The sequence below is a fragment of the Sminthopsis crassicaudata genome, chromosome 3, assembly GCF_048593235.1.
Source record: "Sminthopsis crassicaudata isolate SCR6 chromosome 3, ASM4859323v1, whole genome shotgun sequence".
NCBI classification, from domain to species: Eukaryota; Metazoa; Chordata; class Mammalia; order Dasyuromorphia; family Dasyuridae; genus Sminthopsis; species Sminthopsis crassicaudata.
The window spans coordinates 81,990,839-82,005,503 of NC_133619.1; the positions used below are offsets into that span (position 1 = coordinate 81,990,839).

Here is a 14,665-nt window from a genome sequence, read left to right on the forward strand (position 1 = left end):
TAAGAACTGCTAGTTTAGACTAATATTGAAATTAAGAATAATAATGTGACAGAGTGTGGAAGTAGTTGGAGAGACACAATTAGCTTATTTAAATTTTTTTCTTGCAAATAATTCACAAATGAATAGTTGAGCCAAGTCAATTTAAGTATTAGTTATTAAATTTCAGAGGCTTGCTGCTTCTGAGAAATTTGATCTTGCTACATATAAACTTATCATAATTTAGTCAAGCTTTCTCTTTTTTCACAACATAAATCATAGTCCTGACTGAACATATTCTGTCTTAATATACTTAGCTATATATCAGGAAAAACTAATTTAATTCTCAATCATAAGCACAAACCTTGAACGACACAGAATTCTTTTGAGTTTTGATGCTGATTCTACCTCTTACATGAAGAGAATTTGCTTCTTTTACTTTGACTTTCTAGGCTGTAACTATGTGATAGCACTAAAAAGGAAACATTAGATATTTTGGATGTTTACTTATGAAACTGAGTGATGAAGTTTTGGGGGAAAGGGTTTTTTGAGGGGTCCCTCCTATGACTGTCTGACGTCCCCAAGGCTGTTTTACACCCAACATATGCTTACATAAATATACCATCTATAAATAGCCACCTGTGTGAAATTAAAGATGGGAGAGTTAGGACAGCTTTACCCAGTGAAGTTACAGAACACAATCTTACAGCTGTTGTGTCCATTTATTCCTACCAACCTGAATTTCTAACATCTCCAGTCTATAGTCACACACATTCCACACATTTCTGCTTTTGAAGATAATGTGGTTCAAAAGACTTTTAATATAATTTTTATATGTGTGTTATATATGTATACATACACACACACATATATACTCATAAAGCTGGATTAAAAGTAGTATAGGAAGTATGTATGTGCGTAGCAAATTTTTGTTTCATAAAAGTGAAGTGAATAAAATTTTAAAAGTGATTTACAAGTTATTTCTTATCTAGGGATTAACAGCAGACTCTTGCCAAATTTTTTTTGTCTTCATCTACATTTAAGAACCCTTTCACAAAATACCAAGTTCTCTTTTACCCATTTTCTGACAAAATCTTTCTGAAGGAAAAATGATGAACTTTCAGTCATTCTTGGATAAGAATCCAATTATAGGAGAGCCATCATAGTATGCATGGATGGCAACAGGGACAAAAATATGCCTGGATACCTTGAGGAAGGAATATTCTTTGTCTTCAAGAAGTCAGGTAGTAATTTAGCCAAGTAGAGCTCTAGCTTCAGCAAGCTCAAGTAATTAAGTGCATTAAGATAGAATATGTTCAGTCAGGACCATGACAAAACACCAAGCATTTCTCAGCCTTTCAGGCCAACGTAACTGCTAATAAAACAAGAGGCAAATTTACAGAAGCAAAGTCACAGTTTTCTAAATAGATGGGACTAAGTCCTTCAGCACTTAATTTGTGAATCAAAAAGCCCTATTGGGACCCTTCCACTCCCACTAAAAACAAACACTCTTAACAGCAGGCATTAGTTTGAGTGTTCAGTGGAATGTGTCTTAACATAAAAGGTGTCACTTTATGAGGAAAAAAAAAAAAAAACAACAGACAATCCTTAGGAGAATTGAAGTGGTATTTCTTCCTTGATGCAAAATCTTCACAGGTTAAAATGACTTCACACTCATTGCAATGCTCAAAACCCAAGAGGATCCTAAAGGGAAGATATCCTTGCTCTCAAATGCACCTTCAGAGAGGTGAAGAAAGAAAAGTCTGTCTCCACTGTCTTGCTTTCCTGGATAGATTACCACCTGCAATGGGTTTAGCTGGGTTTTTAAAATTATTATTAAACAACCAACAGGTTTTTTTAAATAAATTTATAGTCTCCGTGTGAGGAGACAGAGGAAGACCTAATTTCTCAGTGTAAAAAAAATCATATTTGGGGGCCAGTTGATATAGTACACAAATCAAAGGAAAATCACAGTTGCTAAGAAAGAACAGAAGATCCCTTCCTTTTTTTTTTTATTTAAGAAATATTTTATTTAAAAATTGTTTTGATCCTTTCCTTTCAAAAAGCAAAGTGAGGTGGGTTAGTAAAAGAAAGTCAAGTTAGTTTGACATTAAAAAAGAGAGCATCAAAAAAAAAAAAAAAACACAAAACAACCCACATACTAGATAGTCTTCATCATTTGTTCCTCGTTGCTGTTTAAATATCAGATTATTTAAAGCATGCAGCTTTCTCTGTCAAATCATCATAGAAACTGATTCCAAAGTTAGGCTCCCCTGCAAGGGGAAAGAATGACTTTGGTGACTTATGAGTCCCCCCTGGGGTCAGAAGTTTATTCTATTCCAGGTTGAGCTGCTGACTCCCTGCCCCCTCAGGGAATCACTTGACCTGTCTCAGTTTACCTAACTAGAAGGTGGTAATAATAATAATAGCTCACATTTATGTAGCAAAAACGACTTCTCCTTTCACAACGATCCTAAAAGGTAGAGAGTAAGGAAGGTGCTATGCTTTAACCTATAAAGCATAACTTGAAAGATATTATGAAAACTCTGGCCATCTGCACGGAAAGTGTCTTGTTTTCACATAAACCTTACATTCTGACTAAATGACAAACTTTATACTTATAATATATATCAATATTTATATATATGGCAGGATGTGAAGGAAGTTGGAGAGACACAATTAGCTTGTTTAAATTTTTTTTCCTGCAAATAATTCATAAATAAATAGTTGACTTAAGTCAATTTAAGTATTAGTTATTAAATTTCAGAAGCTAAAACAGAGGCTGAAAACAAAGTGAGAAAAAAAATCCAACCAGTTAAAAATATCACAGAAAAATCACAAATTTATATGCCAAAAATCTTTCAGATATTTTCCAAATATGAATCTTTCTGGTGGAAAAAGGTTTCCATAATCCTTCTTTAAAAGGATATTTCTATTGTACTATTTATTATGCCAACTAAATAAATCTAAACCATGAAAAAGATTTATATTAAGGAGAGATGGAAAAAAATTGAATAAAATAACCACCAGAGAACTTGAAAAATTGTTTATATTGTCTCCTTCCCCCTTTTAAAACAAACCACCTTTTTACTACTTAAACCACTCAATAGATCTACTGAAGACTTATTTTTGGATTTTACCCTCTTTTATCACAATATAAAGGAACACAAAGCAAATAAGCATTGAGATATACTTTTTTTAAAAAAAATTTATTTGTGATCTGTACATGTGGTAAAGTGGAGGCCTCATTTATAGACTTTCTGAGGTAAAAACCAAAAAATCCAAAGTAAAAATGTATAAATACAATATATATCTTCTTACAAAAATGGGAGATTTACAAAATATACACACTGCAATTGTCTCTTCTATTTTACAATTTTCACATGCACTTGAGAGACAACACAAATGATGACACAGTTTGAGAGGTGGTAATGCTCTGTAAGATCTGATTTGGAGATTCTAAGGGCTAGAATTTCAGTTTTTCCTCCCTTTACTTAACATGGCAGCTCTACTCTCCAGCACTTCATACATAAAGCCAGTTTCCAAGTAGTGACAGTATCCTTTACATAATTACTGTTAGGAAACACTGTGGAGAATAGGATAGGAGGGTAGTGTCCAACGGCAGAGAAAAGGCTACTCTGGGATTTTCTGTAAAATCGGCAATTAGGGGAACCATGAAAGTTCTACTCTAGGAAACTTTGCAAAAGAATCCATGTTCTACTAAAAAAAATGGGACAAAATGGTTCTTTATGGTTTAAACTTTTCCTTTATCACAGGACTCAAGGCATTATGCTCTTCCTTTCATCTAGAAAGGTTCAAATAGAAAAAGAAAGACTAAATACAGACTTATAAGAAGGGATATAAAGAAGGGATTTCTCTGAACATTTTAGCAGAGCTTGCTATGTCAGGTGTTCTGAATTAAATTCCCAGTTTAAAACAAATAGGATAACAAAAAAAAAAAAAAAAAAAAAAAAAAAAAAAAAAAACTAAATCCCAAATTCTCTACTCTTCAGTTACCTTTAGTTAAATTAGAAACTTAAGCCTAAATGGAAGTATAAAACATACTATCTTTTGCTTTCTTTTTTATTTTCATAAAGACCATGATCATCTATACTAAATTACCATCCAAAAGTAAACCTCTAATTTTTAGGGGGACTATTCTGTCCATAAAAGTTGCCGTTTTCAGTTATATTTTCCCACTCACAGACACTTTTTTGTTTTCTCTTTTGTGTCTGGCAACAAAGACAAGGGTGTTTTTTTTTGTTTTTTGTTTTTTTTAAAGCACCATTCTGGTTGTGAAAAGAAGTGTTGTGACTTGTTGCTTTTCAATATAAAGAACATTATTAAATACCCCATCTCCTACCAAAACAATTTAAAAGTGGGGATTTGGGAAAAGAGAGGAAGGGAAAGCTACAACTTATCTTAGAAAAGTCATAGCTGAGGCATCCCCCGAGCAGCCCGATTCTTTTTAGGAACTCTACCCAGTTCTTTTAACATATATAATAGGATTTAAAATTATTGCCTCTCAAGATTTTCAAATGCTTATTTTACAGGACTTGAAAGGAGTAAGGGAGTGAAACAGAAGTAGGGAAGGGGGGGAGAGGGAATTGGTTAGAAGAGACTAATGTCTGACCCTGGAAATTAACCCATCTGGGCTCCAGTTTGGCCCCAGTGAAAAGAGATTATGGTTTGACCACTGCTTGACAAGGACACTGCATGGGGTCCTCCCTTCTCCCAACAAAGCCGCAGCAGACACAGCTTTACCTTTCACCCGGGCACCACAGGAGTTAGACAAGCAACTTTCCTTGAAGCAGAGAGCCAACAGTACTGCCCCAGAGTTCAGCCCCCTGAAAGGGGGAAGCCTTCAGAATCTGTTCTTCAGGATTTGCTTTGCCGGAGACCAATGTCCTACTGTACCTTTAAATGCTTTTTAAATTATTATTATTCTCTTGGAAGTCTGTATCCAGAGTGTCTTTCCCCCCATCCCCCAACCTAAAGTCTTTACATTCAAGGCTCCCTTGTTCAACCCACCCCTCTGCCAGACTCTGCAACGAAGACTACAGAATGTTCTTTGGTGAAGGGAAGGAGGGGAGGCAGTTCAAAATAAAACAAATAAACAAAAAAAACAAAAACAAAATACGAAAAGTTCTTTCCTCAGCCTCTCCTCCCCCCAGCAGCGGGTTTGGTGGGGGTGGGAGGGGGAGGGGAGGGCAGAAAGGGACGGGTTCATACGGCAGTCTCCCCTTTGCTGCTGTGATTGAGTCTGTGATAAAAGCGGCGCCAAGATTGCAGGGTCTTGCCTGACCAGATCCAGAAGCCGGTAGTGATGCCCACGATCATGGTCATTAAGTACTTGATCATAAAGACCGTAAAGTCAGGGCTCATGGGGGGGAAGTGACCCGGGGGACAGGGCACGGCATAGCTTTTACAAGTCTGCAGCAACCAGGTGCGCTCCCAGTGCTCCCGGAACGCCTGCTCGTAGAAATAACAGGCCAGGACAATAGTGGCCGGCACGGTGTAGAGCACGCTGAAGACCCCGATGCGCACCATGAGCTTCTCCAGCTTCTCCGTCTTGGTGCCGTCGTGCTTCATGATGGTGCGGATTCGGAAGAGGGATACGAAGCCGGCCAGCAGGAAGGAGGTGCCGATGAAGAGGTAGACGAAGAGAGGGGCCAGCACAAAGCCCCGCAGCGCATCCACGCTGGACAGACCCACGTAGCACACGCCACTCAGCAGGTCTCCGTCCACCTGCCCCATGGCCAAGATGGTGATGGTCTTCACCGCCGGGACCGCCCAGGCGGCCAGGTGGAAGTACTGCGAATTGGCTTCGATGGCCTCGTGGCCCCACTTCATGCCGGCCGCCAGGAACCAGGTGAGAGAGAGAATGACCCACCAGATGGAGCTGGCCATGCCGAAGAAGTAGAGCACCATGAAGAGGATGGTGCAGCCCTCCTTCTTAGTGCCCTGCGCCACCGTGCGGTAGCCCTCCTCCGAGAAGCGCTCCACGCACACGGCCCGGTCCTCCAGGAGGAAGCCGGCCACGTGGGCCACAGCCACCATGAAGTAGCAGCCGGACAGGAAGATGATGGGCCGCTCGGGGTAGCTGAAGCGCCGCATGTCCACCAAGTAGGTGAGCACCGTGAAGAGGGTGGAAGCGCAGCACAGCACCGACCACACGCCTACCCACAGCCGGGCAAAGCGCCTCTCCTCCTCCTTAAAGTACATGAGCCCGTTGGCCCGACCCGGCTCGCACGGGGCTCCGCAGTCCCGCTCGCCTAGGAAACGGTAGCCCAGGTAGGGCGGCACCTTCAGCTGCCGGGGGCAGGAGAAAGGAAAGGAGGGGCGTCCGGCCCCCTTGGGCTGCGCAGTGAAGGGCAGGTCGGGCAGGTAGGGTGCCGTGGGGTAGGCTGTGGGGCCTCCACCCGCTCCTCCGGCACTGTCCGAGGTGTTTTGCCCCACACAGATCTCCCCCGCACCGTGCACCGGGAAGTTCTCGCAGCGGAGCCGCTCGGGCCACTGGAAGCCGAACTTGTTCATGAGCGCCTCACAGCCCTGGCGGGCCCGCTCACACAGGGAGCGGCAGGGAGGGATGGCCTGCTCCAGCACGGTGCACACGGGCGCGTACATGGAGCACAGGAAGAAGCGCAGCTCTGGCGAACACTGCACCTTCACCAGCGGGTAGAATTGGTGCACCTCCAGCCCGGCGTCCTCCTGGTTGGTGTGGCCCAGCAGGTTAGGCAGAATGGTCTGGTTGTAGGCAATGTCCGTGCACAGAGGGATGGAGATGGGCTGGCAGAAGCCGTGGTCCGGCACCGAGATGCCTTTCTCGCCATGGTAAGGCTGCGCCCCAGAACCCGCCGGCAGCAAGCCCAGCAGCGCGGCGCCCACTAGGGCGCACAGGCCCAGAGAGGCGGAGGGGACGGCCGTGCCTAGGCCCAGCATTGCTAGCCGCGGGAGAAGCGCGCTCCTCACCCAGAGTTCGGAGAAGCCGGCTTAGGCGTCTGAAGAGGCGAGAAGGGGATCCCGGGGAGGCGTCGCCGCTGCCCCCCGCACATGAGAGTCCGGAGGCGGGGAGCTGAGAACAAGGGCAGGGGTCCGCGGATTGCGGGGGAAGGTGTCAAGCCAAGGGTGCCGCCGTGGTCCGCCTCACCCCGGGCTGAGGTCTAACAGCAGTCAGCCACCAGGGCGCCAGAGATCGCTCCTCCACCAGTCCTAAGCTCTTCTGCCTTTCCCGGGGGCCAGGAGAGGAGAGAGTCCCCTCCACCACCCCACCCCACCAAGCCGGGACTTAACGGTTCGTCTTTCTGGGTCGAGAAGCAACAAGCGCCTCCGATTACGTTCAAAAGTTTCCCGAGGTCCCTTTAATCTCCTCCTCCTTCCCGGTCTCTTCTCCCTCTCTCCCCCTCCCCCCCAAAAGCAAAGTCTGTCCCCGCCAAGCACGGGGCTGGAGCAGCCACTGGCTCACTCAGGCTGCAGCCGCCGCCGCCTCTACTCCTGCGGCTCCTCCTCCTTCTCCTCCGCAGCAGCCGCCTCCTCCTCCTCCTTCTCGCCTCGCCTCTCTTTTCTCCTGCCGCTGTCTCCTCCTGCTCCACTCCTCTCGGCTCCCGGCCCCACGGGCTCCGACCAAAGCTCCAGCTAAACGGATTATTCCTGCTTTCGAGCCTTATCCGCGTCTTTCCTCAGAGAGTTCAATAAGTTTGGGAAATCCAATTACTGGTCGTCCTGGGCCTCCCCCGCTTCGATTCCCTCGGTGGCACCAGCCCGGGCTCGCGTGGCAGTCCGATGTGCGGCCCCCAGGCCCTTTTCTGCCACTCGATCCCAGCCGTGGATACGAGCACCACCTCCCGGGGCCGGGAAGGGGATCTAGGGGTCCGGAGGAACGAATTCCAACTCGTCGCACTCCCCAAAGGAAGAGTATATCTCGCAGTGTTCCAAGGAGCCCCGCCTCCTTTGCCCCCCCTCCGCCCCATTCACAAACCACCCTAGGGGGCGGGTCTCAGTGGCCCAGTCAAATCCAATAGTAGGCTTTGTTTTCTCTGTAGCTTCCTCTCCATTGGTCAGAAGTCGAAAGGGGGCGGAGGAGGGTTTAGGGGCTGTCTGGAGCGCTTTGGGCGGATTCCTTAGGGGAGGGGAAGGAGGAGGGGGAAGGAAACTTTTAAGAAACTTTTTTTTTTTTTTAATACCCCTTATTCACTTTGGGAGAGAAACTCTATGTAAGGCAAACTAAATTTTAACTTTTATTTTTTGTGGAAAGAATCGTCTTCTTTCTAGGTAACTTAAAATACGACTTATATTGATCTGAGAGAAGAAAGGAGTTGGAAGGATTCTCCCACGGAGTGTCAGGCTTGAGTGGAAGGGCTCGAGTCACGCTGAATAGGCTCCGAGCTTAGGCGGGCGGGGTGACTGGTTAGCCAGGGCTATTCTTAAAGTGTGGGACTAGGCTCTGTTTGGGAAACAGGAATCCTATTCGGGTTTCTTTCTGCTTTAAACTCAGCATCAGGCCGACCACGTGAGAACACCAATGCTTTCCTATGGTCCCCCTCCACTTCAAAAAAAAAAAAAAATTAAAAGGAATTTTAAGGAGGGAAGTAGAAAATCTTTTCCTTAAATGAGGAAACTTGCTTGTCTCCAGGAAGAGCACGAGGATCCCAGCGGGCCTGGGTTGAGGGAGTCATTCTCGGGGGCGGGAGAAAGATTGGTTTCTCGACCCCTCTCCCTGCTCCCCAGTAGGAGTGGGCGGGAGAGCTACGGGAAGCTTCTAGCGATCCCCCTTAATAAAAGTGCCTTCCCTTTGTTGATTATCTCCAATTAATCCTGCATATAACAGCTTGTCTGGACATAATTGTTTGCATGTGGTCTCCCACATTAGGCTGGGAGTAAAGACTATCGTTTTATTCCTTTGCGTTTTTTGTATACAGAGTTTAATACAGGACTTGGCACATAGTAGGCGCTTAATAAATATTTCTTGATTATTGACTTCCGAAAAAAGGGAAGAAATGTGGATATGATTAATATATTTGTTCCTTAGGGATCCTCTCCCTCAGGTCTACCCCATATTCCAAGATTGAAGCCTGGAGACCTTGGAATGCAGGAATTCTTAATCTCTCTCTCTGTGTCTCTCTTTCTCTCTCTTTTTGTCTCTCTATCTCTGTCACTCTGTCTCTCTCTATTGGATCCCTTTGGCAGTCTAGTGCAGCCTAAGGACTACTCAGAATGATGTTTTTAAATTCGTAAAATAAAATACAAATGACAAAAGAAACTAGTGACACCAAAGTAATTTTCAAAATACAAGAAATAAAAACAAAAAGTTCACAATCCCGAGATTAATCCATTGCATTGAGTTTAACTGGAAATTTACATACTGTTTTTGGGGGAGTTGGTGGGGAGAGGACATCCAGAGATACATGCAATAAGGAATAGGGGGAAGGGGTACATATTCTCAAAATAAATTCAAAACCCCCAGGAGTACCCTTCCCCTGCTCAGTGTCCTCATGAGTACTTAGTTCATTTGCTCCTAAAGATAGAAAAGACATTAGAGATCATCTCGTTATCATTATTATCACAAAGAATTAAGTGCCTCCACTGGGTCAGATCCAGGGTTAAACTCTTGGATACAAAGATAGGCAGAAACTGGGCCCCTGGCTTAAAAAAATTCACATTGTAATGGGGGAGACAAACTACAGATAACTGTACCTATAAGACATAGTGTAAATAGGAAGTAATCTCAGCAGTATAGATTATCTGGATCCAGTGGTTTGCAAAATATCATCCCAAACCCCTGAAGGTCCCAAAATGGAGCTTCAGGGTTAAAACTAATTTCTCAATAAAACCAATATATTATTTGTCTACTAAAATGCTCCTTCCTTTTCTAATTATGTATTTGTATAAGGCAGAATTTTCTTAATATAGTTCAACCAAAACAAAGTATATCAGAAAGAATGCAAAAGCATATATAAGAATGCTACTGTATTCCATTGAGCCAGACATCAAAGGATAATGGAAAAAATGCATTTAAAATGCCAGTAAATATTTTGGGGAATTATTTTTCATAAAAAATGTTCTTTATGTGTTATCTAATAAGTTTAACTATTATTGTCATCTTCGATAGAGAAATAAATATTTTAAAACTTAGAGTTTTACTGCTTAATATGATAGATACCCATATAAACAGTGTTTAGGGCCCTTAGTTATTTGTAGTATTGTAAAGGGATCATGAGATTAAAACATTTGAGAATCACTTATCTAGTCCAATTTCCTCATACTGCGATGAGGAAACAGAGGCTCCAAAATTCTTATTTTTTCTTATTATGAGAGTGGGGCAACTTTTTATTTTTCACTTTTGCAGTAATTTTTTCCCCTCATAGAAATGAGTGGTATAAAGAATTTTTCCTGACAAAGTTGGGTTATCATTTCTGTTTGGAGATTTTCTAATCAAGTTAACAAATATTTTAGGGATTGGAGGTGTTTCATCAGTTTAATACTCGATTATGTTCAAGGTTACCATTGTTAATTGTGATGTACTGTAGTACAATTTTTTCTAAATCAGGGTTTCCATATTCATAGAGGAAAATAAAATCTATCAGACTGATCATAGACATTTGTATTCTACCCCCTTTCCAGCTCCCCCTCCACATTCCTACTCCTTAATCAAAACTCAACACTAAGTGATTTTAGCCTTTTTTTTTTCTTTCTTTCTTTAAGATAACCTCCTGCCTTTGCATTTCCCTCCAACCAAGCTTATTTTTGGTTAATGGAGAACTGATAGGGTTTTTGTTACAGTTGCCTAGACCTAACAAGAAGGCTTAAATGATTAAGAAGTTGTGCTAGACCAAAAGCAAGAAATTTACACTTGGAGACCGGATACAGTGTTGCTTATTTGAGGGATTAGAAAAAAAATATTTTTTTGAAGCCCACAAGTAAATCTAAAGACCTTTCTCGTGAGGAGTGTTTTAAGACCAGTTCTTTTTCCATTTTCTAATGATTGTTGTTATTTACACCTTAGTCACAAATGTATAATACTTATAATTATTTTTTCTGTGTTAATCCTAAAAAATAAAACTGGATGTTAGACTTCACTATCTTAGGATGGTCCCTTTTTTTCCTTTGTCAAATGACTTCACTTATAAAATATTTCAATGATTCTCAATCTTGTGGCTTCTTTGGATCATAGATTAGAACTGAAAAGGACCTTAGAAATCATTGAGTTTAATCTCCTAATTCTATAATGAGGAAACTGAATCCCATAAAGAGTAAATGACTTGTTTAGAGTCACCCTTAGTTCTTTTTAATTCCCAAGTTGAATAGTCATGCTGTATGGTCTCATTATTTGCCACATTACCTCACTTTTTAGTCTCAGTTTTTCCATTGTATTTAGAAATGAAGATTTTGTTATTAGATTATCTCATAAGTATTTTGGGAAATTAAAATGACTTTAATAATATGAATGGAATGAAAAGTAACAATAAAGTAGTGAAAACAGAATGTTACAAAGTCATAAATGATAAAGCTAGGTCGCCAAAAAGAGATATGAGAAGGTTCTTTCCCCTTCTCTGTTACATTATATATAATGTCAGACTTATTCTATATTATGAGTTTTGCTGAACTCCCTCATCACAATATAACAATTCTTTGTTAGAGAGGATGGTTCTTTGGGAAAAGGGAAGAAAGAAGTCACTGGGTCCCAGTAGGTAGGTGATGTAAAAATTAATTTTGTAAAAAAAAAAAAAAAAAAAAAAAAAAAATTAAACATTCCTACCTCCAATTTCTAGTTGGAGGATATTGTATGTATAAAGAAAATACTTTTTCTTCCCTTTTTTAATCTAAGTTTTCTGGCTTTTAAAACCAAGTTTTATGTTTGCTCATCAGGCCACAGATCCTTTTTGTGTTTTGAGGGAGAAATACCATCCACTGTCACTAAATAAAAGAACTGACATGATGAATAACAGTAACACAAATACAACCCAAACATGTTTGTTTGATATGGAATCTCCTTTTGTGCAAGCTCTATCCTTTAAACCCTTTACTAATATTAGTAATAAGGATAAGAAACTGGGGGGACTTGCAACAACTGTCAAGAGTGGAAAGAAATTGAGATTTTAAAATTAAACTTAAGTGTGAAGACATGGACAAATTATTCTCTATGAAAAATTAATTACTAACCTTCCCCCCATCCCCTCCCCCCAAAAAATAAGAGATAAGGAAGCAAAGATGATTTGGGCTTTTGATCATATGGGCTTTTTGAAAGTGATTTTTGATTAGCATTCCCCCAAAGGTAATTTACTGAAATTTGCTGAAAATGTGAGAGAAATCAGGCTACAACAGAACTATTGGAAGTCAGGAGACATGAGTTCAAATCCGGATTGCAAACACTTACCAACTCTGAATTTGGCTCTATCCTTCCTCTCTCTGGCCTTTTTATACATTATTTCCTTTCATATTGACCTACTTGCTGTTCTGAATATATCAGACTCTAGCTCCCTTCTCCTTCTCTTTGTACTGTCTGTTCCCCATGCCCAGGATGTCTTCTTTCTTCATTTCCATCTGGAAGAATTCTTAACTTGTCCTAAGACTTGACTCGACTGCCACTAATGGGAAACCTTTGTTGATTGTCTCTCTCTCCTCTTCCCTCCTGTACCCATTTTGTATATGTCATATATGTATTGACTATATTATATAGAATGACTACATGGTATTCCTCCAACCTCCATTAAATCATAAGCTTTTTGAGGGAAAGGGCTATTTCCCTTTTGTCTTTGTTTCTTCATTGAACGTCATAATTTCTGGCACATAATAGAAATTTCACTTCCTTTCCTTTTCCTACCTTTTCCTTCCCTTCCCTTTTCTTCCCCTTTCAATTCCATTCATTTTTTTTTTTATTCCCCTGATCCAACCCTTACCTGAAGGATGAATACTTTAAAATTGTTTCAGTCAGAGATCCACTTATTTTTTCTTTTGTTTAGGTCAATTTTGCTGAGGGGGAGGACAGGAAAATGAAGTTACTCACCTTTAAAACCTTTCTCCAAAGTCACTAACTGGTATCTTCTGGAAAAAATATCTATGAATGGAAAACTTTTTAATTATCTGCTGCAAAACTCATTATCCCTGCCCTTCAAAATAGTAAAAAAAATCTTTCAATGGCTTCAAAATTTCAAATGCTATTTATTCCCCCCCCCCCCAAGTTCCAGGTTTTAATTATATCCTGATGTCAGGCCAGATTTGAAAATAGTCTCCTCCTCTTTCTGTGCTAAAAACTCCAGGATTGTAGAGAACTTCAGATGTGAAAAAAATCTGAAATATGAGACAAAATCCTTTTAAAAATGAGTTACCTTTTATGGCCTCTATTCAATCTAATATTTAGACCTCTAACATACAAGGTTTGAAATTTGCAACTTTCAAGTTGCTATTGGCTTTCTATATATTGGGTTAAGGAATAGATTCAATCCAATATTATTCTTGAAACATTGCATTAATGGAAGGAATTTCCAACACTGGAAATTCTGAACACTTGATGAAATCAAAGAACTGGCCCTGAACTGATCTAAATCCTTGAAACAAATTATCAAAAAGTTAGTATTCACAAAAGTTAGAAGTATACAGATTTCCGAAGTCACACTGAGAAAGAATCAGGATTATCTATTATTTAGCATATAGAATTAGAATCAGCAGCCACTTTATTTGCTTTGTTTGTAATTACCTAACTCAGGTAATTGTTAGACACACATAAAATTGGTATATAATTGGCCATAGGAAAATTTGTGTGTCTCACGGATGGGGAGCTGGTTAAAGATTATTCATAGATTATTTATATCTTTTTATATCTACATCAGATGATTGTAATATCCTCAAAGCAGTCCTCCAACTTTGTTTCAAAATGACTGAGAAAAGGAGAATTTGCTAACTCCTGATAAAACAGTCAGCATTCATTATTGGGCAAACATTAGAAAGTTTTTTCCTTATATTGATCCCAAATCAGTTTCCCTTCAACTTTTACCCATTGGCAATAGTTCTCCACTCTGGGCCTAAGCAACATAAATCTACTCCCTCTTCCATGTCACACAGTCCTTCAGATGTTTGAAAACAGCAATCATCAATGCCCCCCTACGTCTTCTCTTCTACTAGCAAAACATCCCCACTTCCTTCAACTGACACTTTTATAACTTGGTTTGTAGGTCTTTTACCATTCTAATAACCCTCTTCTGGACATGCTCTAGCTTGTCCATACTCTTCTTAAAAAGTGGTACACAAAACTGGACATAAAGATAGCTTGTGACTAAGACAAAATCCGGCAAGATTATAATCTCCTTTATTCTGGACATAATTTCTATTTAGAAAATCTAAGATCCCATTGATTGTTGATAGCCACATAACAAACATTATATCTCATTATCTGGTGTCTACTAAAATTTCTATTTATTTATTTGTTTTTTTAAATTAATTTTTATAATTATAACATTTTCTTTGACAGTACATATGCATAGGTAAATTTTTTTTTACAACATTATTCCTTTTACTCCCTTCTGTTCCGAGTTTTTCCCCTCCTTCCCTCCACCCCCTCCCCTAGATGGCAGGCATTCCCATACATATTAAATATCTTATCTACTAAAATTTTTAAACGGAACTTTCTATGTAGTTATATCTTCCTTATCTTATATTTTATACTTGATTAAAAAAAAAACTTATATGAAGGATT

The 14,665-nt window shown here is 40.6% G+C and overlaps 1 protein-coding gene across 1 annotated transcript; it reads right to left on the bottom strand.

The window, feature by feature from the left end:
* Nucleotides 1-3,699: 3,699 nt before the first annotated feature.
* On the bottom strand, nucleotides 3,700-7,270 carry FZD7 (frizzled class receptor 7). The gene has a single exon (XM_074299027.1). It carries the CDS (start codon nucleotides 6,916-6,918, stop codon nucleotides 5,203-5,205), a length of 1,716 nt encoding a protein of 571 aa, XP_074155128.1. The 5' UTR covers nucleotides 6,919-7,270; the 3' UTR covers nucleotides 3,700-5,202.
* Between the last annotated feature and the right edge of the window lie 7,395 nt (nucleotides 7,271-14,665).